This window comes from Watersipora subatra, chromosome 9 (assembly GCF_963576615.1).
Source record: "Watersipora subatra chromosome 9, tzWatSuba1.1, whole genome shotgun sequence".
Taxonomy (NCBI): Eukaryota; Metazoa; Bryozoa; class Gymnolaemata; order Cheilostomatida; family Watersiporidae; genus Watersipora; species Watersipora subatra.
In genome coordinates this window covers 54,349,103-54,375,031 of record NC_088716.1, presented here as the reverse complement: position 1 = coordinate 54,375,031, position 25,929 = coordinate 54,349,103, and the positions used below count along the sequence as shown (strand labels likewise).

The 25,929-nt window shown below is 33.8% G+C and overlaps 2 protein-coding genes across 4 annotated transcripts in view; one reads left to right on the top strand and one right to left on the bottom strand.

Moving 5' to 3' along the window:
• The window catches only part of LOC137403771 (rho GTPase-activating protein 20-like), a 42,964-nt gene extending 41,217 nt beyond the window's left edge, over positions 1-1,747 (top strand). For 2 of the 3 annotated variants that reach the window (XM_068089808.1, XM_068089809.1), the window contains exon 11: positions 90-1,729. In XM_068089808.1, coding sequence (XP_067945909.1) covers positions 90-1,134 — 1,045 coding nt within the window. In that variant the 3' untranslated portion in view covers positions 1,135-1,729. Of the gene's footprint in view, positions 1-89 lie in introns of all 3 variants that reach the window. The other variant, XM_068089807.1, reaches the window with a different exon arrangement.
• LOC137403773 (myosin heavy chain, clone 203-like) lies at positions 1,665-25,397 on the bottom strand. Its single transcript, XM_068089810.1, has 12 exons — positions 25,375-25,397; positions 21,430-21,549; positions 21,152-21,229; positions 20,727-20,761; positions 14,044-14,190; positions 13,428-13,560; positions 11,531-11,650; positions 8,638-8,766; positions 8,388-8,521; positions 4,862-5,044; positions 2,850-3,015; positions 1,665-1,803 (listed from the first exon to the last, which is right to left on the bottom strand). The coding sequence occupies exons 1-12, from the start codon at positions 25,384-25,386 to the stop codon at positions 1,771-1,773; spliced, it is 1,290 nt and encodes a 429-aa protein (XP_067945911.1). The 5' UTR covers positions 25,387-25,397; the 3' UTR covers positions 1,665-1,770.
• Positions 25,398-25,929: the final 532 nt, after the last annotated feature.

The window sequence follows — 25,929 nt, the reverse complement described above, 5'->3', positions numbered from 1 at the left end:
TCATCTGTCTAGCAATTGAATTTACTTTGCTTATGCTCTGTGGGACTATTCTGTAAATGAGTACTCAATTAAGCCCTTTCCACTTGTAGTAAAACTCCCAAGAATGAATGGCCAAGCAGTGAGTTACTACAAAAGTCAAGCACGAGTTCGTCTTTACAGCAAGGCTCGAGCTCAAGCGATGATGCATTGTCGACAGATTTAGTCACTCATCGACATATCAACTCTCCTCGAATATTGGAATCGGAGAGCGGCCATCATCCTACTGACTTTTTGCAACAGTTTCATGGCAAAATTGAAAGCGAAGAAGCTCAAAAGAAAAAGCTGCGTGAGCTTGTTCGAAAGCGGACCACAATAGTTTCAGGTAATACAGACACGGAAGATGAAGTCGATTCGCGTCAAACAGCTAGCAGTTTAAAAACTTCAGGCACACATCGCCTACATAAACATAACAATACTGGTACTCCAAAGATAACTCGTACAAATACATATGCAGGCCGTACTGAAACTAGGCAAAGGCTGACAGCTGACGTTAGCATGGGGGCCAATATGGCAGAAACGAGGCCAATCATGCCCCAGCAATACAGACCGAATAGACCTCCACCATACAGAGAAGCAATTGAACGAAAGAACAAGACGGCTCCAGTGGCTGAAATTGATCGCATAAAACAGTCAGTGAATAGTGCAAGAGCAAAACAGCTCTACGCCAAGTCAGTGCAGATGTTCGAACAGCAAGAAGACCGCTCCAGTACCTCATCCAGTCGATGTACGACAGAATCTGACTCGCACTCGTCCCAAAATACTCTAAAGAACCACTGGACAGACATTGCCAACAACAATACCACAGTGGGGATAGTTGAAACCGATGACAAGAAGATAGTGATCAAAAGAGCGGCATCGACTAAATCTACAAGTAACAAAATAAGTTCTGACCATAGTAGTATATTCTATCAGCCTGGTAGTGTGGGCGGACATATAACTAAATCAACTAATCAGCTGCCATTGAGCAAAAGCGCCAATCAACAAACTTCGTTGTTTTATCGACCAACTCAACCACCTCCGTACACCGAAGCCTTGAAACAGCGACCAATAAAACCTGACCTAATAGACAGTTTGGGTGGGGAGTCGCTGGTGTAGCATATTTATTTTGTCTACTGCTACAGCAATCATATCTCTGACACTGATCATTTGCTACACTGCTACTACTCATTGATGATATACTCGATATTTCTCTCTTACCCACAATGCCTTTATCATTTTTTGTACAAAGTTTTTGATAGTTTTAGTGTTTTCTTGACAATATCTTCTCGTATCTTCAAGAAAAGGCGCCTCCATCTTTACAGTTATTAGAAATCTACAGATTATTTTCAAGGTGCTAATTGTTTGTTAAATTATATTGTACATTTGATATCGCTATATATTTCAATGGAATAAACGACTGCTTTTGAAAAACATATGACTAAACTTGACCATTCACACAAGTAAATACCAACATGACCATCAAGTTATCGGGTGAAAAGATATGACATGTGTGTGCACGAGTGTTTTTGTATAGTAGGCATTGAACAGGGTTGATGTAATCCAACACTATTGTCTGTTACATAATGACCATCTCTTTCATTGAAAGATATATTATACCTTTCGGAAGGTGATTATTAGATGAAATAGCGGATGAATGAAAGAAGCTACGTGCGTTCATCACCTGCTGCGTATAATGCTCCATCTATGTTGTGTAGCATTTCAAAAGTAAAGGATGTAGATATTGTTACTGCATCACGACCGACTCTCCCGGCCTTTCACGTGCATCTACAACAGCAAAGAAATGAGATGAGCTGCAGCAGGGCCATCGGCTATAAAGGGCAACAATTAGCTATGATGAATTAGGCTAGGACTATGCATAACATATTTTTCCAATAGATTGTAATAGAAACTGAAAAGACATGTAACAACTCTTATTCTCATAAGTTGTCAACAGTCCCTCCATTGTAATACATCCTAATAATACATGTTATTAGCTAAGCATGAGTCAATGATAATTTATTCGTTTTGGTCGCACCCAGTCATGTATGTTTAGCGGGTTGTCGAGGAAAACGACTACAAATAGATTTTAATCAGGTATTTATACTTTTACCTTGGTGATGAAAACTGCTAATGACAGAGTACTAAATACACACTTGGAAATGGTGTAATGTCGACATCGGTTGAATTTAGGCAGCGAGATAATAAAATATCATACGAATGACAGAATTCCATGACTTTGATTAAGGATGAGGCACAACTCTGGTTAATACGAGTTTGGGAAATACCAGAAATGGAACTGTTTAAATTAGGGATGATGAGTCAAGTTAAAATCTAATTAATACAGAAAGGATAAAATTAACATATTTATTAAAAAAGAATTCTTTTGTGATCACTCGATTCCCAACTCTAGTCAAACTTCCTGACTATTGCTAACACAAAAGGCAATGTGGTTCTTTTAGCATATATCAAAGCTAAATGATGAAACTCACATGAATCATATATTAGTAATCGATCACCCCATAGCTTTACACCATTTTAGCCGCAGACAACTATTTTTAGGAAAAAACAGGTCTAGATTTTTAAAGGGCTAGACATGACATCATATGTGATACATCTTAAGAATAAGATAGCTTCAAAACACCTAACCAACCCTCCACAGCATCTGTTTCTCCTACTGAAATTTAGCTACTAACTAGGATTGAGAAAACAACTCCGATAGACAAGCCATACTAACCACTACTACGCGTACAATTGAAGTCAAATCACATCTAATATAACTATTGATGCATTCTTTAAATTTAGACTTTGCTTTTCAAATTTAAGATTTAAACCTTGAGATTTTCGAGATGTCTCCATCCAGATTTTTCCAGATGAAGAAGTTTGTTAAATTCTGCCACAGCTTCCTCTCTCTCTGAATCGATTGCTCCAAGCATAACATCGGCAGCCACCCTTTCCTTCTTAATTCTTTCTATTTCACTGAGTATGTCCTCCTTGACCCTGGCAATGGAAAGCTCACATGAGAAGACCCATGGCCAAAAAAACTGCTATACAAGCTTGCATATGCTTTGCTATTCTTGGAGGCAAAACTGACTGTTGGTTTGCACCAGATCAGTCCACTCCAGTGCAGATTGCCATGTCACTCAACTTGGGATAATGAGCCAAGTGCTATTTCAACTTATGAATTGACCCACCTAACCATAGCCAGTAGCTATGTGCTCAACCAGAAATATATAACAAAGTTTTCCTTAACCCCGCACTACCCGGACTGTGAAAATAAAGGGTAATATTCAAGTTTTCACTTCAATTTACATCAATTTGCGGGTATATTTTGTGATATATAAAAATTGCATTTTTATTCTATTAAATTATGTGACACATATCGGGCTTTATAATGTTCTGCGCTTAACAAGTTACTTCAAATTTGGAAAGAACTAAATATAAATGGCTTGTTGTAAACAAATCAAATTTGACATCATTGTGTGGCTGAAATATCGCCTTTTTGGCCTCAAGTAGGAGTTTTCCATTTAAATGCATATTTATGGTAGGTGACTCTACAAAACTGCTAAAACATATACCGGTATGTTACACGGGGTACTGTGGAGTTAATGTTCGAGGATCTAGTTTTTTCTGATGAAGAAGTTTTCTTGCGATAAACTTGCTGATACAAACAGTTGGCTATAACGCTGAGTAACCCAGCAAATGCTACATGGCTGATGACATGATGAAACTGTAGCAATAAGGTATAATGAATCTCTTTATCATGCTGAGTATCAATAGATCATGTCTGCCGCAGTAATTAATTGCAGTTTCATTTCATAACTTCTGCATTCCAGAACTTATTAAAACACTTTTTTAGACGACTTTCATTTTTATTGCTTTGACCTGCCACCAGTGTTACACCCCCCAATTCCTTTAGAGTCCTTCCAACTCAATGACTGTGATAAAATTATCTCAAAAAGTATATCATGCTTGAACTATATTGTAGCCGACTATCTATAGCAATAGGCTGACAGCATAGATGGGGAGCAGGCATAAAACACCATTGCAGACTCGCGGCTTTCATCGTCAAATACATGATAACTCTATTAAACTATCAAATATTTGAGACCTCTATTGAACTATCAAGTATATGATATCTCTATTAAGTATACGATACCTCTATTAAATATATAATAACTCTATTGAACTATCGAGACTACTCGTAAACTGATGTCTGTTACATGGTCTAAGCTGGTACAATGTCTATTTCCATTTTTGAGAAATACTTAAAACTGGCAAACAAAGTCTTTGCAAGGCACAACAAGCAGTGTAAATTGAATTAATAGTCAGCACTTGAAAAAAAATTAAACCTTACAAACTTGTCCAAATCTATCATAAAGATCTACCAATGCAGAACTGACAAACCTAGGGTTACATAAGCACGTGTTTACAACACACTAAAGGATATAGTAACATTCACAGACATTTTAACAAAGAAAATACTACATATGACTAGCAACATTTTCAACCAACATTTCAGCGAATTGTATTCAAAGGTTACATTTAATAGAGTAAAGAAGAAAACTTGTTTTTACAAACATAAAAGTTAGGAAAAGCTCTACAAGTTCACAACTTTGGCTAGATGATAACCCACACATCACTAGTTTTATAACCAGCTGTCTAGTGAAACTAATAATAATAATTAATGTAAGACACCCCAACAGTTGAAGGGCAAAGCAAAATGGCTGTGTATTATTTGGCAACAAACTCCAATTATTTGCAGTCCAGTCAACATGAGAAGTTGTCTACCTCTACCGGACATAAAAAGACAACTCCAAGTACATCGAGCTCAAAGACTACTTACACCTGGTGTTGTTCATTTTCACTTTCCAGGTCAGCGATTCGCTGTTCTAAAGAAGACTTTTCCAATTCTGTAGCTTTACAAAATCTACTTTCTTCCTGTCTTGTCTCCAGGTTTTGTGCTTGGACCTCCCGCCCAGCTTTTTCGAAACCACGTATCATCTCCTCACAGTCAGCAATGTCTTCTCTGTGGAGAGCAAACAATGTTATAAATTGCAAGACTAAAGACAGGGGCACAAACGTCAGGGGCCATGAAGATGCTAACAGACTGCTTTTGCTCTTCATCATTCCGACACGCTTTTTAACCTAACATTTGCTTTGCTTAAAGCACATAAATTACATAATTTTTTTATTGTGTATTTCAATACATCAGAGTCTTGGCTTTCGAAAGAGCTATTGTTTGCCATGGTGAGACAGACATTGGTTGGTGTTTATAGGATTTCCCCAGAGCTCTACCGCGAAAGAGTTTACTGACATAGTCTCGAAAATTGTGACGTCACAATTCTCATATTCGTTGTTGTGTGCTCTTACCGCTTATTTATCAACTACGATAATGACGCTAGTGGCAGGCGAAGGTAGGACAACTCCAGAGAACGAATGAAGATACATATTATTTCTATGATAAGTACCTCAGACTCCAAGAACCATACTATATTTTCCCGATGATATTATGCACAAGCTCTTTATTTTTAATGTGATTTTGAGGGTGACGACTGAAACTAATTAATTTCAAGCATTGCGTGATCTCGCGAAAGTGCGATTGACATTTAGTCCAAGGGCCACGCAACCGCAGGTCATAATTTAATCGATGTGATTTCATTACCTTTATCAATGACAGTACATTTATTGAAGCATAATCAATTAATCCAGAACATGTGTTTGTATTGGTTGGGCGGGCGTTAGCACTGCGGGCATTGTTGATTATCTAGAATCTTAGTTTATTATTAGCGCTCTCCGGGTTTAACAGCACCGATTGTCACAGAAAAACGCAGCCTCAATGGCAGCGAAAGGGATCAACGACCTAAGGCTAAATGAGAATTAGGACGTCACATTTTGAGTACCTGAACGAAGTGCTTTTTTTTGCAGGACGTACTTTTGACACCCCGTTTTTCATAGTTCTATTATTCTTTGTGTATTGAATATAGGCTCATGCGAAAGCCAAGACTCTGATGTATTGAAATATATAATAAAAAAATTATGTAATTTATATGCTTTAAGAAAGTCTGTCTATAAGTAGCATGGGATGGGTAAGAGCGAAGTAGCTGATCCTTGTTGACTACAGAGTAGACGTACGGCCACACGTGCCAATTTTTTGTTGGTTCTGACCGAAATCACGAAATGAACTAAAAACACAGAATTATTAGGCTGAAATTCACAGAATTGTCAGAGTTGTGCATACACACCAAAATCGCCGACAAAACCCTGGCTAAAACTGGCTAAAAAAATTATTAGCGAGTGCGATTTTAGCAGCTTTTGCAATTGGTATAGTCCAAGACACATACCAAAGTGTTACGACACAAAAAGTACCAGTACCATTCAACATAGTACATACGACGCAGTTGCCTAGATCGCGCTATTGTTGATTCTTTATTGTCCGGACACCATGGTTACGAATCGTTTCTTTTTTAATAATAACAATTTCTTTTTAGCAGCAAAAGTTCCATTGTAGAAAAAGTTGCCATCTTTAGCGCAATCAAGCCATTTGCGTTGTGTTTACTATGGCGAATTGTGTTAGTATTTTTCTTATTTTTCTTTTTCTTCGCGTTATGTGCCTCAGACTATATAAATTATGAAAACTGCTAGAGTCGTGCTCGCTAATAATTTGTTTAGCCAATTAAAATCATTTCTTTGAAGATTTTGGTGTGCATGCACAGCTCTGACAATTCTGTGAATTTCGGTCGATTAATTGTGGGTTTTTCATTCATTTCGTGATTTCGATCAGTACCAACGAAAAAATCGGCACGTGTGGCCATACCTTTAAGGCTCTGTTAAACAAAACAGTCATCCTCATTGCTATATTTGACGCATATGGTAGTCATATTATGACATCTACATGTAGGTCGTATTGTCCCGGTTCACAGTGTGACAAAAAGAGCCAATCTATATATATAAATTTCAGTAGGTCGTCGTCTGGCATCATTGTTTGGTGTCTGTCTGTTTGGTGTGTGTCCAGCTATAGCGATTAAAATCTAGTTATGAAAAATCCATATTGTAGAAGATTTGATCTTGAAACCTCCTGTTCACAAGGTAATAAGCTAACCCATTAAGCCACAAGAGATGCAATGGATTCATTGGGTGAGTTGAGTCATTATCATGCGTTACACGCAATGTCACTAAAGCTTACTCTCATGGTTCTTATTTGTAAGTTTAGCAATACGGTTACTAGCTTACTCATATTAGCCAATGGCAACTACATGGCCTGCCACTGTTTATGAGCTGTTTTTAATACTCGTGCAATGCCAGAAATTCGGTTTAGTATTTAATATAACAGGAACAATGTCTGTCTGTCCGAAGCCACAGTTGGAGGTTAATAAAAAATATTGCATTGTAAGAGATTCAAACCCTCAACATTCTGCTGCGCCACCCATGACGCTTCTCCCTGCACCAATCGTTCGCCTTATTATTATGCATATATTTATTGTTCGTGCTTTATTGCAACACATGACTATCTCTTACAGTACTCAAGACAACCAGACTATGAGTTGAGCTAACAAGTAATTGACTTTCATACTAGTAAATATTCATTGATAGTGTAACAGGTTTCTTTTTGAAGCAGTAGCTGATGTCAGTACTACTACTCAGTGGTGTCAGAAATAGGTTAAAAACACAAGGTTTTTTTTGTAAATTTTTAGTTTGGCCTCCTATTGATAAATTATGTTAGCATGGAGCATGTTTGGTGTGCATGAACCTTACCAAAAATGATACCCTATCATAGCAGTCGCTCTTTTTTCATTCAATAAGGAAAAAAGGCTAAAAAACCTTCGATGTATCATTTCATTTTTCAATGTATAAATATTGCAGGTATTACAGAGAGATTTAGATTTCATAAAAGTAGTATGAAATAAGTATCAGGAAGTTTATAAATCAGTTTAGACTCTGAAGCTTTTAGTTTGGATTCAAGAATCAATATGGGGAAGAGCTGTATACCATGCTCTACTCTGTATAGTATGGTCTCAAACCTTACACCTCTGTATAGCATGATCTCAAATCATACGCTCTCCATAGCATGGTTGCACACCATACACCTCGGTATAGCATCGTATCACATCATACACCTTTGTAAAGCATGATCTGACACCACACACGTCTGTATAGCATAGTCTCACACCATAAACCTTTGTATAAAATGGTCTCACACCATACACCTTTGTATAGCACAGTGTCACACCATGCACCGCTGTATACCAGTGTCACACCGTGCACCTCTGTATAGCATGATATCTCAGCACACACTTCTCCATTACATGGTCTCACACCTCTGCAAATGCTAACAGCAGATTCCATCTGCCTACAGGTAAACATAAGCTTGCCTGTTTTTTTCCATCACTCGTATGACTTCCTCCAGCGTAGTCGTAGAAGACTTTACCGCCTTTTGTTGCCGAGTGATTCCATCAATCCTCCTCTCATACTCCTTGTGAGCACTCTGTTTCTGTCTCAGTTGCTCCTACACAACAGGACTAGCTTATAGTAGAATAAAAAACTACATAAATGCTAAAGGCAAGATGTTCAGGAATGTTCAAAGTCAAGAAGACTCAAACTAGAACATTGCAAAGTACTAACTTGCAGTTCATCAACTTCTTCGGCTACGGATGCCAGCTTTGCCTCAAACTCTGCCTTAGGTGGCAGGGCATTGGCCTGGAGGTACTCAATTTTTTCTTCCTCTGACTTGATAGCCGCCTTCAACTCCGTCTAGCCAAACCACAAGGATTTACATGTACCATACATGCAGTTGATAATGTTCATTTTATAGGAACTTTTAAGATTGTCTGTTACTCTATTTGTATGGTTAATTGAATGATTACTGTGCGATTTAGGAACACAAGACTCTGTTATCACCCTTTTCGATGCTTACCCTACCACCTGGTATAAGAATATCGATACATAGAAGCCTGTCATGTTATTTTAGTGGTTAACTCCAAATTATTGGGCTCTAATGGCTGATATTCAATTTTTGCCATTTATATTTAATATATTGTTATTGTAGTTTTTGGGTTGCCTAACTCTCGGCTCAAAGCATCTCCACTCCATAACTACAGTAAACTCTATTAGCACAGTTAAATTTATGCACAGTTATAAACTTATACTGTAATTATTTGTATTACAGATATAAGTACCATAGTTAATACTGTGGTAACTTTATTGACACAGATAGTTTGAACTACTTGCCTTTTTTATACAGCAGACCGCCAGAGAAAGCCAAAATAACTACTTTCACAACTATACATAAGAAAGCTACTAGTAGTCCATAATTCCTCATCATTTACCACAAGTAAATAAACAATATAAAGTGAATGTTCTCTGGCCAGCCTATAGAGGTAAAATAATATGAAAAGCGTGTAAAAGAGCACTCTGCTGAAACATAATGCACATAGCTAAAATACAGTAAATAAAATGACATCTTTTCAAAGACAAAGTCTATAGTTCCTTATGCACATGTATCTGTATTTCTCAAAGTTGGTCGTATGTCTGTCATTCCAGCTATAGCTATTAAAAGCTAGAAATTAATACTTTTGACGTTCTGATGGATTTGAACTCATGGAGACTGCGGCCGCAAGTTTAAAATCCAGACGCTCTACATCTGAGCCGTAGAAGACATAATGATCTACGACGTTATCATTTACCGTATACCAGAATGCTCACGTTTATTATTTCAGCACTGCAACTGTTAAAAAATATATTTCATAAGGTTCAATTAGTATATCTGGGGTCAAAGCCAATTCTTTTCACGGGGACAATTATAATTATTGTTTTCGTGAGAAGAGCCTCGACATTCTCTCTCCGTTCGGTCGAACGAAGACAGTCCGACATCTCAATTTTACATTTGCACCAGTATCGAGAGGGACCAGTATCGTTGTATTCAAAGTTTTGATGGATAGCTTCTGATGGAACAGTAATCTTTTTTAAACACACCGCTCTATGCGAGAATTGTTATTATTAATTCAACATATTCAGAACTTTTATTTGGTTTTCTCAGTTCGTATTAATTGTATCATTACCGAATCATCTTTTATTGTAATGGTAGTCAAACTGACTTAATTTAGCTATTACTTGCTAATTATTTCACATTTACATTTAAACCCTTTTATAGTTGTTTTATTTTTTTAATTTATTTGACCTGCACAAAACATTTTCTTCATAGTATGAAGTTTGAAAGTTACAGTTGTTTCACAAAGTTTGAAAACCTTTACAGTTGTTTTTAATTTCTCTTAAATTATTTCAACTACACAAAACACTTTTTTCATGATATGTAGTTTGAAAGTTAGAATGGGAAATAGTGTAATATATTAAATACAAATCAATTTTATGTGCAGACTCTTTTACTACGCAGGCAACGCTGGGTAGTAAAGCTAGTATATATACTGCATATTTTCCAAATCCTCCACCGAGTCTGAGTTATTAAAGAAAAGTACATGCAGCGACACTTACTATACAGCGATACTTACTATACAGCGATACTTACTATACAGCGACACTTACTATACAGCAACACTTACTATACAGCGACACTTACTATACAGCGATACTTACTGTACGGCAACACTTACTATACAGCGATACTTACTATACAGCGATACTTACTATACAGCGACACTTACTATACAGCGACACTTACTATACTGCGACACTTACTATACTGCGACACTTACTATACAGCGACACTTACTGTACAGCGACACTTACTATACAGCGACACTTACTATACAGCAACACTTACTATACAGCGACACTTACTATACAGCGACACTTACTGTACAGCGACACTTACTATACAGCAACACTTACTATACAGCGACACTTACTATACAGCGATACTTACTGTACGGCAACACTTACTATACAGCGATACTTACTATACAGCGATACTTACTATACAGCGACACTTACTATACAGCGACACTTACTATACTGCGACACTTACTATACAGCGATACTTACTATACAGCGACACTTACTGTACAGCGACACTTACTATACAGCGACACTTACTATACAGCGACACTTACTATACAGCGACACTTACTGTACAGCGACACTTACTGTACAGCAACACTTCCTATACAGCAATATGTACTTACTATACAGCGACACTTACTGTACAGCGACACTTACTATACAGCAATATGTACTTACTATACACCGACAATTACTATACAGCAATATGTACTAACTATACAGCGACACTTACTATACAGGAATACTTCCTATACAGCAATATGTACTTACTATACAGCGACACTTACTATACAGCGACACTTACTATACAGCAATATGTACTTACTATACACCGACAATTACTATACAGCAATATGTACTAACTATACAGCGACACTTACTATACAGGAATACTTACTATACAGCGATACTTAATATACAGCGATACTTACTATACAGCGACACTTACTATACAGCGATACTTACTATACAGCGATACTTACTATACAGCAATACTTACTTCGTGTGCTTTTCTTTCTGCTAGTGTCATTTTTATTCGCTCAACCTCAACCTGCATGGCATTCACTTTGTGTTTCGTCTGAGCAGCAGCTGTTTCCAGCGTCATAAACTTGTCTTGCAACTAGAGAGCACCATCACTCATAAATGTAAAATCCAACAAACTAACAGATCATTTGATTCCGCTATCTAGAAACTTCTGTTTAAGCCTCTGTTAAAATGATACAGTTTGGTAAAGGTTAAGCTGCATTCACACCAGCCAATTTGCAAACTGAGTTTTTATGGCCGATATCTGAACGATTTGATGGAAATTATTGGGCCAATTTTTTCCATTCATGCCGGGACGACTTTGAACCGAGTGTTTGCGATTTTGTCATTTTTTATTTGCAGGGTCAGATAACTTCAGCCGATATATGTTTGTGAGTCAAGATTACACTGTATTTAATTTTTCCTGTTGTATCAAAAGTAAACAGTAAACAAACTGTAGTAATATAAACGAAATAGTATCAATTCTGTTGATAGCAGCCTTCGGGGGTGCTAAGAACGGGATTATTACTTGCGTTTGACGCTATGACAAAAAGTGCACAAATGTGAAAACAAATAAGGCGTTCACTTTAAATGACACGATTCATATAAAGGACACGAATGGTATGATTCACATAAATGACATGAGTGGTATGATTCACATAAAGGACATGAATGGTATAATTCACATAAAGGACATGAATGGTAGGATTCACATAAAGGACATGAATGGTAAGATTCACATGAAGGACATGAATGGTATGATTCACATAAAGGGCATGAATGGTATGATCCACATAAATGACATGAATGGTAAGATTCACATGAAGGACATGAATGGTATGATTCACATAAAGGACATGAATGGTATGATTCACATGAAGAACACGAATGGTATGATTCACATAAATGACATGAGTGGTATGATTCACATAAAGGACATGAATGGTATGATTCCCATAAAGGACATGAATGGTATGATTCACATAAAGGACAAGAATGGTATGATTCACATAAAGGACATGAATGGTATGATTCACTGTGAAAGTGATTTGAAACATTGAGTAGCCAATGAAGCTAGGGTACTCAAATTGAATCATCCGCCGATCAGACGGAGCCCAATAAAATCTTTCTCTGGACAAAATCGGTTTCGGACGCGTTTGCTCTTTCCACACAAGGCGATTCTCCACGAGTGGGCCAAATCATCCAGACAATTAACATGAAATCGGCTGGTGTGAACGCAGCTTCAGGTAGATCACACTCCCAAAATTTGCAGAAAAGTTTCAGCAAGTCAATTTTCCAACAATAACCAAAACATTGTTTTATTCCAGTAATCCCTACTTTGCTTCAAGCAGCAAAACAGTAAGGGCCAGTCAGCTCAAGGAGGCTAACGACAGCGCTAACTGGGTCTCTGACAGATAACAGTACAGATAATAAAAAAGCTAACAGTTTGGAGAGCTGAATGTCTCAAGGCTGCAGACTGCAATCATCACAAGGAAACAATTGAACTTATAATTTGAAACTATTGCCAGTGCTGATAGGCTGCCACCAATCGCGTCTTCAATTGATGTATGTTATAGTATATTGTAACCTGAAGAAGGTACTCGAGTGCACCTTCTTAACTATGGATATGACACCTGTTACTAGCACCCGCAGACTATGATAGTCATGTGGAGGTTTTATACATGAATATGGGAGTGGGCTGCCAAGTGACACACTGACTCGCTAAGTCAGCCACCTACACCTACTAACACACACACTTAATAGGTCAACCACCTACACCTACTAGCACACATACTAGGTCAACCACCCACACCTACTAGCACCCCGAGTCACTAGGTCAACTACCTACACGTGCAACATTGACAGTTGCTCACCTTCTGGCATCTGTCTATATCACGGTCTCTGTTTTCTCTGGCAACCTGGACTCTTTGCGTTGCATCGACAATGGCATTTTTTAACTTCTGTTCTTTGAGCAAGGCACAGCGTAGTTCCTCATTAACATTGTCTCTGGTTTAAAAAACAAATTCAGTACATGACACGCATTCAAATGGAGTTCATAGCTGGTAACAGTAATCTGTGCTCATTAACAAAGTGGATAATGACATGACAAAGTGGATAAGTTCAGGTTTCTGTATATTTCTTTAAATATGTTAAAAGTTCAGAAAAAAGGATAGCATAGCCTAGAAAGATGGTGAACTTGAAAAGACTTGAACTTAAAAAACTGATAACACACTTTAAGTATGAGGACAAATGCATAAGCTTGACAAGTCTATAAGCACAAAGGCTACACGAACCTTTGAGGATAAAGGCCAGACATAAATATACTGAGTTACGGCTGTCTCCTGCGTAACAGGAGTAAAGACTAGACATACCCATCAAGACCGCAGTTACACACAGCTATGAAAAAGGCTCTTTGATGAGCTGAGATGGTTCCAGATGATCTTTTGGAAGGAGAGATACAGAAATATCCTGATACAAAAAAAAGCCAACCTGATGTGCATCTGTGCATCCCAGACCTTGACGAAGCCCATAAGTGCGGAGTAGAGGATGATAACTCTCTCTTTAGTAGGAAACACAAGATCTCTCATGGTGAAGGCTGGCTGGAGAGTAGGCAACAGTCGGTCAAACAGGCGCTTCCTAGCAACACATAAACAAACCAGTAGGCATCAAGTATCATAAACCTGCATGTATGCCAAAAAGGAGCAGTAGAAGTGAAACAGTTGTAGTATAAAAGTTGATGAGTTGGAAGATATCTGGGTGAGTTTTTCAGCCATGACATTGATGATGACATAGTGATGGAAACACTTGCCATACGCAACCATGACGGATCAAAACTTGTAATATAATGATAAGTATTACGTTTATAAGAGAACAAGCAAAAAACATATCTTAGTTGTGTTCTATATTACAGAGATAAGTACCATAGTATATTTAACTTATTCTATATTACAGAGATAAGCACCATAGTATATTTAACTTATTCTATATTACAAAGATAAGTACCATAGTATATTTAACTTATTCTATATTACAGAGATAAGTACCATAGTATATTTAACTTATTCTATATTACAGAGATAAGCACCATAGTATATTTAACTTATTCTATATTACAAAGATAAGTACCATAGTATATTTAACTTATTCTATATTACAGAGATAAGTACCATAGTATATTTAACTTATTCTATATTACAGAGATAAGTACCATAGTATATTTAACTTATTCTATATTACAGAGATAAGTACCATAGTATATTTAACTTATTCTATATTACAGAGATAAGTACCATAGTATATTTAACTTATTCTATATTACAGAGATAAGTACCATAGTATATTTAACTTATTCTATATTACAGAGATAAGTACCATAGTATATTTAACTTATTCTATATTACAGAGATAAGTACCATAGTATATTTAACTTATTCTATATTACAGAGATAAGTACCATAGTATATTTAACTTATTCTATATTACAGAGATAAGTACCATAGTATATTTAACTTATTCTATATTACAGAGATAAGTACCATAGTATATTTAACTTATTCTATATTACAAAGATAAGTACCATAGTATATTTAACTTATTCTATATTACAGAGATAAGTACCATAGTATATTTAACTTATTCTATATTACAGAGATAAGCACCATAGTATATTTAACTTATTCTATATTACAAAGATAAGTACCATAGTATATTTAACTTATTCTATATTACAGAGATAAGTACCATAGTATATTTAACTTATTCTATATTACAGAGATAAGTACCATAGTATATTTAACTTATTCTATATTACAGAGATAAGTACCATAGTATATTTAACTTATTCTATATTACAGAGATAAGTACCATAGTATATTTAACTTATTCTATATTACAGAGATAAGTACCATAGTATATTTAACTTATTCTATATTACAGAGATAAGTACCATAGTATATTTAACTTATTCTATATTACAGAGATAAGTACCATAGTATATTTAACTTATTCTATATTACAGAGATAAGTACCATAGTATATTTAACTTATTCTATATTACAGAGATAGTACTATAGTATATTTAACTCATTCTATATTACAGAGTTAAGTACCATAGTATATTTAACTTATTCTATATTACAAAGATAAGTACCATAGTATATTTAACTTATTTTATATTACAGAGGTAAGTACCATAGTATATTTAACTTATTCTATATTACAGAGATAAGTACCATAGTATATTTAACTTATTCTATATTACAGAGATAAGCACCATAGTATATTTAACTTATTCTATATTACAAAGATAAGTACCATAGTATATTTAACTTATTCTATATTACAGAGATAAGTACCATAGTATATTTAACTTATTCTATATTACAGAGATAGTACTATAGTATATTTAACTCATTCTATATTACAGAGTTAAGTACCATAGTATATTTAACTTATTCTATATTACAAAGATAAGTACCATAGTATATTTAACTTATTTTATATTACAGAGGTAAGTACCATAGTATATTTAACTTATTCTATATTACAGAGTTAAGTACCATAGTATATTTAACTTATTCTATATTACAGAGATAAGCACCATAGTATATTTAACTCATTCTATATTACTGAGATAGTACCATAGTATATTTAACTTATTCTATATTACAGAGATAAGTACTATAGTATATTTAACTCATTCTATATTACAGAGATAAGTACCATAGTATATTTAACTTATTCTATATTACAGAGATAAGCACCATAGTATATTTAACTTATTCTATATTACAGAGTTAAGTACCATAGTATATTTAACTTATTCTATATTACAGAGATAAGTACCATAGTATATTTAACTCATTCTATATTACAGAGATAAGTACCATAGTATATTTAACTTATTCTATATTACAGAGATAAGCACCATAGTATATTTAACTTATTCTATATTACAAAGATAAGTACCATAGTATATTTAACTTATTCTATATTACAGAGATAAGTACCATAGTATATTTAACTTATTCTATATTACAGAGATAAGTACCATAGTATATTTAACTCATTCTATATTACAGAGATAAGTACCATAGCATATTTAACTTATTCTATATTACAGAGATAAGCACCATAGTATATTTAACTTATTCTATATTACAAAGATAAGTACCATAGTATATTTAACTTATTCTATATTACTGAGATAGTACCATAGTATATTTAACTTATTCTATATTACAGAGATAGTACTATAGTATATCTAACTTATTCTATATTACAGAGATAAGTACCATAGTATATTTAACTTATTCTATATTACAGAGATAAGTACCATAGTATATTTAACTTATTCTATATTACAGAGATAAGTACCATAGTATATTTAACTTATTCTATATTACAAAGATAAGTACCATAGTATATTTAACTTATTCTATATTACAAAGATAAGTACCATAGTATATTTAACTCATTCTATATTACAGAGATAAGTACCATAGTATATTTAACTTATTCTATATTACAGAGATAAGTACCATAGCATATTTAACTTATTCTATATTACAGAGATAAGCACCATAGTATATTTAACTTATTCTATATTACAAAGATAAGTACCATAGTATATTTAACTTATTCTATATTACTGAGATAGTACCATAGTATATTTAACTTATTCTATATTACAGAGATAGTACTATAGTATATCTAACTTATTCTATATTACAGAGATAAGTACCATAGTATATTTAACTTATTCTATATTACAGAGATAAGTACCATAGTATATTTAACTCATTCTATATTACAGAGATAAGCACCATAGTATATTTAACTTATTCTATATTACAAAGATAAGTACCATAGTATATTTAACTTATTCTATATTACAGAGATAAGTACCATAGTATATTTAACTTATTCTATATTACAGAGATAAGCACCATAGTATATTTAACTTATTCTATATTACAAAGATAAGTACCATAGTATATTTAACTTATTCTATATTACAGAGATAGTACTATAGTATATCTAACTTATTCTATATTACAGAGATAAGTACCATAGTATATTTAACTTATTCTATATTACAGAGATAAGTACCATAGTATATTTAACTCATTCTATATTACAGAGATAAGCACCATAGTATATTTAACTTATTCTATATTACAAAGATAAGTACCATAGTATATTTAACTTATTCTATATTACAGAGTTAAGTACCATAGTATATTTAACTTATTCTATATTACAGAGCTAAGTACCATAGTATATTTAACTTATTCTATATTACAGAGATAGTATTATAGTATATTTAACTCATTCTATATTACAGAGTTAAGTACCATAGTATATTTAACTTATTCTATATTACAAAGATAAGTACCATAGTATATTTAACTTATTATATATTACAGAGGTAAGTACCATAGTATATTTAACTTATTCTATATTACAGAGTTAAGTACCATAGTATATTTAACTTATTCTATATTACAGAGATAAGCACCATAGTATATTTAACTCATTCTATATTACAGAGTTAAGTACCATAGTATATTTAACTTATTCTATATTACAAAGATAAGTACCATAGTATATTTAACTTATTTTATATTACAGAGGTAAGTACCATAGTATATTTAACTTATTCTATATTACAGAGTTAAGTACCATAGTATATTTAACTTATTCTATATTACAGAGATAAGTACCATAGTATATTTAACTCATTCTATATTACAGAGTTAAGTACCATAGTATATTTAACTTATTCTATATTACAGAGTTAAGTACCATAGTATATTTAACTTATTCTATATTACAGAGATAAGTACCATAGTATATTTAACTCATTCTATATTACAGAGTTAAGTACCATAGTATATTTAACTTATTCTATATTACAGAGATAAGTACTATAGTATATTTAACTCATTCTATATTACAGAGATAAGTACCATAGTATATTTAACTTATTCTATATTACAGAGATAAGTACCATAGTATATTTAACTTATTCTATATTACAGAGATAAGCACCATAGTATATTTAACTTATTCTATATTACAGAGATAAGTACCATAGTATATTTAACTTATTCTATATTACAGAGATAAGTACCATAGTATATTTAACTTATTCTATATTACAGAGTTAAGTACTATAGTATATCTAACTTATTCTATATTACAGAGATAAGTACCATAGTATATTTAACTTATTCTATATTACAGAGATAGTATTATAGTATATTTAACTCATTCTATATTACAGAGTTAAGTACTATAGTATATCTAACTTATTCTATATTACAGAGATAAGTACCATAGTATATTTAACTTATTCTATATTACAGAGATAGTACTATAGTATATTTAACTTATTTTATATTACAGAGTTAAGTACTATAGTATATCTAACTTATTCTATATTACAGAGATAAGTACCATAGTATATTTAACTTATTCTATATTACAGAGATAGTATTATAGTATATTTAACTCATTCTATATTACAGAGTTAAGTACTATAGTATATCTAACTTATTCTATATTACAGAGATAAGTACCATAGTATATTTAACTTATTCTATATTACAGAGATAAGCACCATAGTATATTTAACTCATTCTATATTACAGAGATAAGTACCATAGTATATTTATTTTATTCTATATTACAGAGATAAGCACCATAGTATATTTAACTCATTCTATATTACTGAGATAGTACCATAGTATATTTAACTTATTCTATATTACAGAGATAGTACCATAGTATATTTAACTTATTCTATATTACAGAGATAGTACTATAGTATATTTAACTTATTCTATATTACAGAGATAGTACTATAGTATATTTAACTTATTCTATATTACAGAGATAAGTACCATAGTATATTTATTTTATTCTATATTACAGAGATAAGCACCATAGTATATTTAACTCATTCTATATTACTGAGATAGTACCATAGTATATTTAACTTATTCTATATTACAGAGATAGTACCATAGTATATTTAACTTATTCTATATTACAGAGATAAGCACCATAGTATATTTAACTTATTCTATATTACAGAGATAGTACCATAGTATATTTAACTTATTCTATATTACAGAGATAGTACCATAGTATATTTAACTTATTCTATATTACAGAGATAAGTACCATATTATATTTAACTTATTCTATATTACAAAGATAAGTACCATAGTATATTTAACTCATTCTATATTACTGAGATAGTACCATAGTATATTTAACTTATTTTATATTACAGAGATAAGTACCATAGTATATTTAACTTTATATATTATATATTCTTAGTGGCATAGTATAAAGAGGATTTTGAAGCATTTTAGTTAAGACTTATTGGAAAGAACTCATCGCCTGATTTTGCAAAGGACTTTACCCAAGTTGTATTTGAAAAACTAGAACTAAGGGTATGGTATGGCTTTTTAAAGCGTGTGCAATAAACCATTGCCCTTAAATCTGTCCTTTGTATGTCAGAATGAGGAGTAACATAATGCATGTGTCAGCCCTCAGTGTAAAACTGATAACAAAGAAACAAGACTAAACAATTTTAAACGAATAAATATCTGTTCAAAATACTTGATGATTTGGAACAGCAATAAGATATTAAAAAACCTATACAACATTTTGTGTAGTTTTTAGAAATGCTCACCAACTAGTGTTAAGTAGTTAAACTGGGCCATTGTCAAGATGGCCACACTAATCTTGCTTACCCTCTCATTACATTCCGCTATCATGTACACATATGGGGTGGCATAGAAGCATTCAGAGTGCAACAGACTTAAATTGACATAGACATACATAACATGAACTAGATGTAAATCTGAATAAACATATGTAAAGCAGCATAGACACAAGTTAGATTAGAAATGTAGAGCAGATGAGTGTATAAATCATGAAGCACAAACACAAATCAGCAGCCAATATTTCCTTTTGATGATTTTGTTAAAAACAGTTTCATCTAGACAAATCTCTCAATGACTGTGGTCATTGCACCTATCAGAAACTCTTTAGCCGATGGATTGCTTTTCATGACTTAGTGGAACACTCAATGACTATTAGTGGGATAGTCAACAGTTATCTATCACACAGGACACGTGTTCGGTATATCTACTTACATAGGAAGAGTCAGACATATTCTTTTCTCTTTGCCCTGCAAAACAATGTTGTAGTGGTGAACCAATAACATAATGATTACTCACAAGGTACAGTTAATATGGTTAGGGAGTTGCAGTATGTGTTGTTGTGATATATTACATTACGTGATACGCTGTGTGATACGTTACGTGATACGTTATGTCATAAGTTACGTGATACGTTATGTGATACATTACCTTCCATGATACGTTGTGTGATACGTTATGTGATATCTTATGTGATATGTTCTGTGATACGTTATGTGATACGTTATGTGATACGTGACTTTATACGATACATTACACTTTGCTATACTTGGCAAGTCATGTTAGTCTCAAAAAGTTGCACTAATGGCTTCTGACATAAGCATTGCAAGGGCAGGCAAAAGTTTCAGAGATGTACCTACCCTCATCATGTCAAGCAAATAACTCTCTCCATAGATGAAACAGCAAATATTCCAGAAGATATCTTGTGTCCGTTCACTCTACAAAAATGTTGGAACTTGAGAATCATATTGAAAATGATTCAAGTTATGCAAAAAGAGTGTGACATGCACAAGTACTACTCAAATATACAAGTGCAGTATGTCTAGGTAGAGAAAGTAGTGAAAATTAAATATGGAATGTCATTTATATAAATAAAACAACATGTAGGATGTATCTTACTAAAAAAATGAATACTCACAGTAGGATTGGCAATATCTTCCACAGTTACAGAGAGAAATCTTGATACAAACTTTACTAATCCTTTCACCGAAACTTTAGTTCTCGAAGGAATGGCAGACATTCTGTGGGCGCAGCTGCTCTGTAATACATTCCAGGTTTTGCAACCAGCTGCACACTATTTTGACAATGTCGTCTAGTTTTATCTAATCTATGTAGTACAGATACACATATATGTTTAAAATAAAAGTGTCATTATTCAGGTAGGTTACGGTCAAATGTTTCAGTGAATGCAAATGATCTATCTAACACACCTTCTATACCTAACTTGCACGATATTACTTGCGTCATAACTTTCTCAATGAGAGACACAAATGTTACTACATAAACAAGTTTTGATTTTTAAATCTACATACCTTGAGGACTAAAAAACCTTTTTAATGTATTTATAAGAAATACAGATGATCTCAATAAGAGATTGAAATAATCTGTATTCCGGATTGTTTTCCGCTTGAAAACAACAACACGCAATGGAATATTTGTTTATTACATATATATTATTGAGCTATCTATAACATATTTAATGAAAAGTCACTGCTTCGAAAATATTTCCACACGCATCTTCTTGCTTGGACAACACTCTAATTTAAGTTAAGAACTGAAGTTCAGCCCTGAAAACCTTAATGTCAACTGTAGTTCATCACATTTGTAATTAGTTCATTTTAAGTGTGCTCAGCAATGCAAGAATAGACACTCCGCTTTGCCACTTACTGTGGCAAAACACAGAGTGGTAAATACAACGTGCAAACATTGCTACCTATTTACTACACATATTTCTTTACGTGGATGAATAATTGTCTCTTTTTTTGATAGGCTGACTTCAGTGTGACCAGCTTGACATTGTCACTTCTTGATTAGTGTTATTCATGACTTGAACATCAAATGTCTTTAAGTTTAAAGCACATAAATTACATAATTTTTTTATCATATATTTCAATACATCAGAGTCTTGGCTTTTGAATGAGTCATTTTTTGACATGGTGAAACAGACATTGGTTGGTGTTTATATGATTTCCCCAGAGCTCTACCGCAAAAACGTTCAATGGTATAGGCTCGAAAATTGTGACGTCACAATTTTCATATTTTGTGTTGTGTGCTCTTACCGCTTATTTTATTGCTTACCGCTTATATTTATCAACTACGATAATGACGCTAGTGGCAGACGAAGGTAGGACAACTCCAGAAAACCAATGAAGATGACAAAGGAATCAGTGTCATTAGCTCTCCATGTACGGATTATTTCTATGATAAATAATTCAGATTCCAAGCACCATACTATGTTTTACTGATGATATTATGCACTAGCCTTCTCTTTTTATTGTGATGTTGAGGGGCACGACTGAGATTAACTAATTTCAATCATTGCGTGATCTCGCGAAAGTGCGATTGACATATAGTCCTAAGGCCACGCAACTGCAGGTCACAATTTAATGGATGTGATCTCATTGCCTTTATCAACGACAGTACATTTATTGAAACATAATTAATTAACCCAGAACATGTGTTTGTATTGGTCAGGCTAATCCCCGGGTATTGTTGATTATCTAGAATCCTAGTTTATTATTAGCTTTCTCTGGGTTTAACAGCACAGATTGTCATAAAAAAACGCACCCTCAATGGCAGCGAAAGGGATCCTAAAGGTGTAAACACACTAGGCGATTTTATCGCGAGCGTCATGAGGAGGGCGGAGATATCGCTAGCGTGTGCATAAACACACTTGAGCGATTCACTAGCAAACGATATAATGGGCACGCCCACAAATCGTCAATAAAATTCCGTATCATTAGTTTCTTCGGAGTTGTTAATATATTTAGGTCAGTCAATATGGCGCCGTCTAGGCGACAACGTAAACAACTTATGCATTTGTTATTAAACCTATCTCACTTTCACAGATTGTACACTGTCTACACTACAAGAAGACATAAGAAAAAACGATTATTGCATTTTTAACTGTAATATTTTTTACTATTTTTATACAGATTTTATTTTGTAGTGGTTTTTATACTTAATATATTAAATATTTACCGTTCTCAAGATGGTCAACCTGCGCAATGATCGACTCCAAATGTTGGTTTTCAACTTGGATTTTTTGTAATTTTTGTTTGTTATGGTGCACAGGACTGGGAGTGCTATTATTAAAGTTATGAACAATTCATTCGTTCTGTTCGTGTTCATTCTGAAGATATTTCAATATTAACAAAATAGCAAATTGTCGCTGCTGTACGTTGGTGAACATCGATAAAAAAATAATTACCTGCCATAAAATGGCATTCTGGTAAAATCCAACCAATCGAAATGCATCTCGCTAGCAATAAAGTTGTGTAGAGAAAGTCTAACGTTATCGCTCTGCATGAGCATGCTGGGTGAATTCTAGCGCATATTAGCGCCATGCAGCGCGATATCGCTCTAAATATCGCCTAGTGTGTTTATACCTTAAGGCTAAATAATAATTATGACATCACATTGTGGGAACTGCAACCAAGCGTTTTTTTACTGTAGGACATACTTTTGACACCCTGTTTTTCCTAGTTCTATTATTCTTTGTGTATTGAATATAGGCTCATTCAAAAGCCAAGACTCTGATGTATTGAACTATATAATAAAAAAAATTATATAGTTTATGTGCTTTAAGTATCAGTTCCGTGAATGGCTGAATGTATAAAAAACTTCTAATAAATATTTAAAGATTGTCAGTCATTCAGCCCAGCACTGAAGAAGCGCTCGGTAAAAAGGTTATACATTCCTCATTCATTTTTAGCAAAAACTTTCCTTCACTAATGCTCTTATAAAAAACAAGTTCTTGTGAGTCAAATGCTACAAATCTAAAAGATAGTGTTGTAAACTGTCAGGTTACAGTTACCTCCGTTGCAAGCACCATTACATTATTGTTTATATCGCTTAACTGATAACCATAGTGTTAAACAGAGTGGTTTACGGTGTTTGGACAGTGTAGCAGACAGTACTGAACATTTTACTCATAACCTATGTTTACTACAAAAATAAGACTAGCTATATTAGCTTCAATTTTAAGCAGTTAAATGCATGTTTAGTCAGCGTTATGTGGGCTTATTTCTGTTGGCCCTTATTAAAATAAAGAAGAGATCACATGAGCTGTCATTACACAATGCGTAAAAATGTACAAATTTGTTTTAGCAGACCAGTTTATTCTAACTTTGTTGGCCAAACGATAGAAAGCATGAGGTTAAGTGAGTATTGGTCGGCATAATTGAAGTCTGTAGGATAGTGGCAGTTTCAGCTAATATGGAGGTCTCAGTGACCTGTGAATGCTTAGATATTGTTTGGTTAAATTTGCAAAACACAGTTCAAAGGTGTCTTCTTAGCCATCATTTAAAATGGTTGTACAAAGAGGCAGTAACTAAACCTAATAATGGTGCGTGCATGAGTCAGAGCCCAAATAATTGTAGGCACTTTTACAGAAACAAAAAGAAAATTTAAGCATTGTGACACTTGTTAGAGCAAATTAGCCTAAGTAACTATTTGCTTCAAGTTTCAACATTTTACAGAGTACCAGGAAATTAGCCTGAGCTTAACAGAAGCACTGAACAAAAAGGTTGGTTACAATTTCGTCAACTGAATCTAACAATATGTTTAAGAAAAATGATGTATCTGTTATGAATGAAAAAGTGTATGACACAAATAGCTTGAAAGACCACAGAAATTCTGTACTGCAACAAACTCATCCAAACAGTAACTGTCTGTCGGGTATCGACAATTACTTGCATCTTAGCAATGCATGCTTGGGTCAAGCAGTATGGTAGAGAAGAGGTGACCCAGTTCTCAGTATCTACCACTTCCGGAACTGTCAGATTAACCTGAATAGATGGATTCTTTTGTAACACATGCAGTTAGAAAAGGAGTTCGATATTAGGTTGGTGTTACCCCAGACCTGCGAGATCATACTCTTTTTGAAATTAGAACATACAGACTGCGCCTTAAATAAAACGCTACTCTTTATCATAAAATATGCATCAGCATTGACTACCACAGCGACACAAGTTCAGTACAACCATGTTAGTCTAATGATGTGACCAACTATCACATATAGTGCTCAAAGATTCTGATGTCTTTTTATATCGAGTAATACACGTACATGTACCGTATATGTAAACTCGATCTGTATCTATTCCAAATGACCGCCGAAGTGAAGCGAATTATTTTCAGACGGGTTTGGCTACCCCCAACCCATTCTTAGCAACAGGACTAAATGTTTTTTCTAATGAAAGTTGACATTCGTGTTAACGATGCAACCGGGCGATATCACAAGCGGTGCTTTGAAAAACAAGCTATCGCGATTCCAATAAAATCAATTGCTTCGATTCGGGCTCTGCGAAGTTACTGGGCTGTGAATAACACTTGCTTTTGTTTGTTTGTTTGTGAATATTATTTATTGAGGTTTTCATGAGAAAATAATGTTCTGTTGACCTCATAATTAAAAATTAAA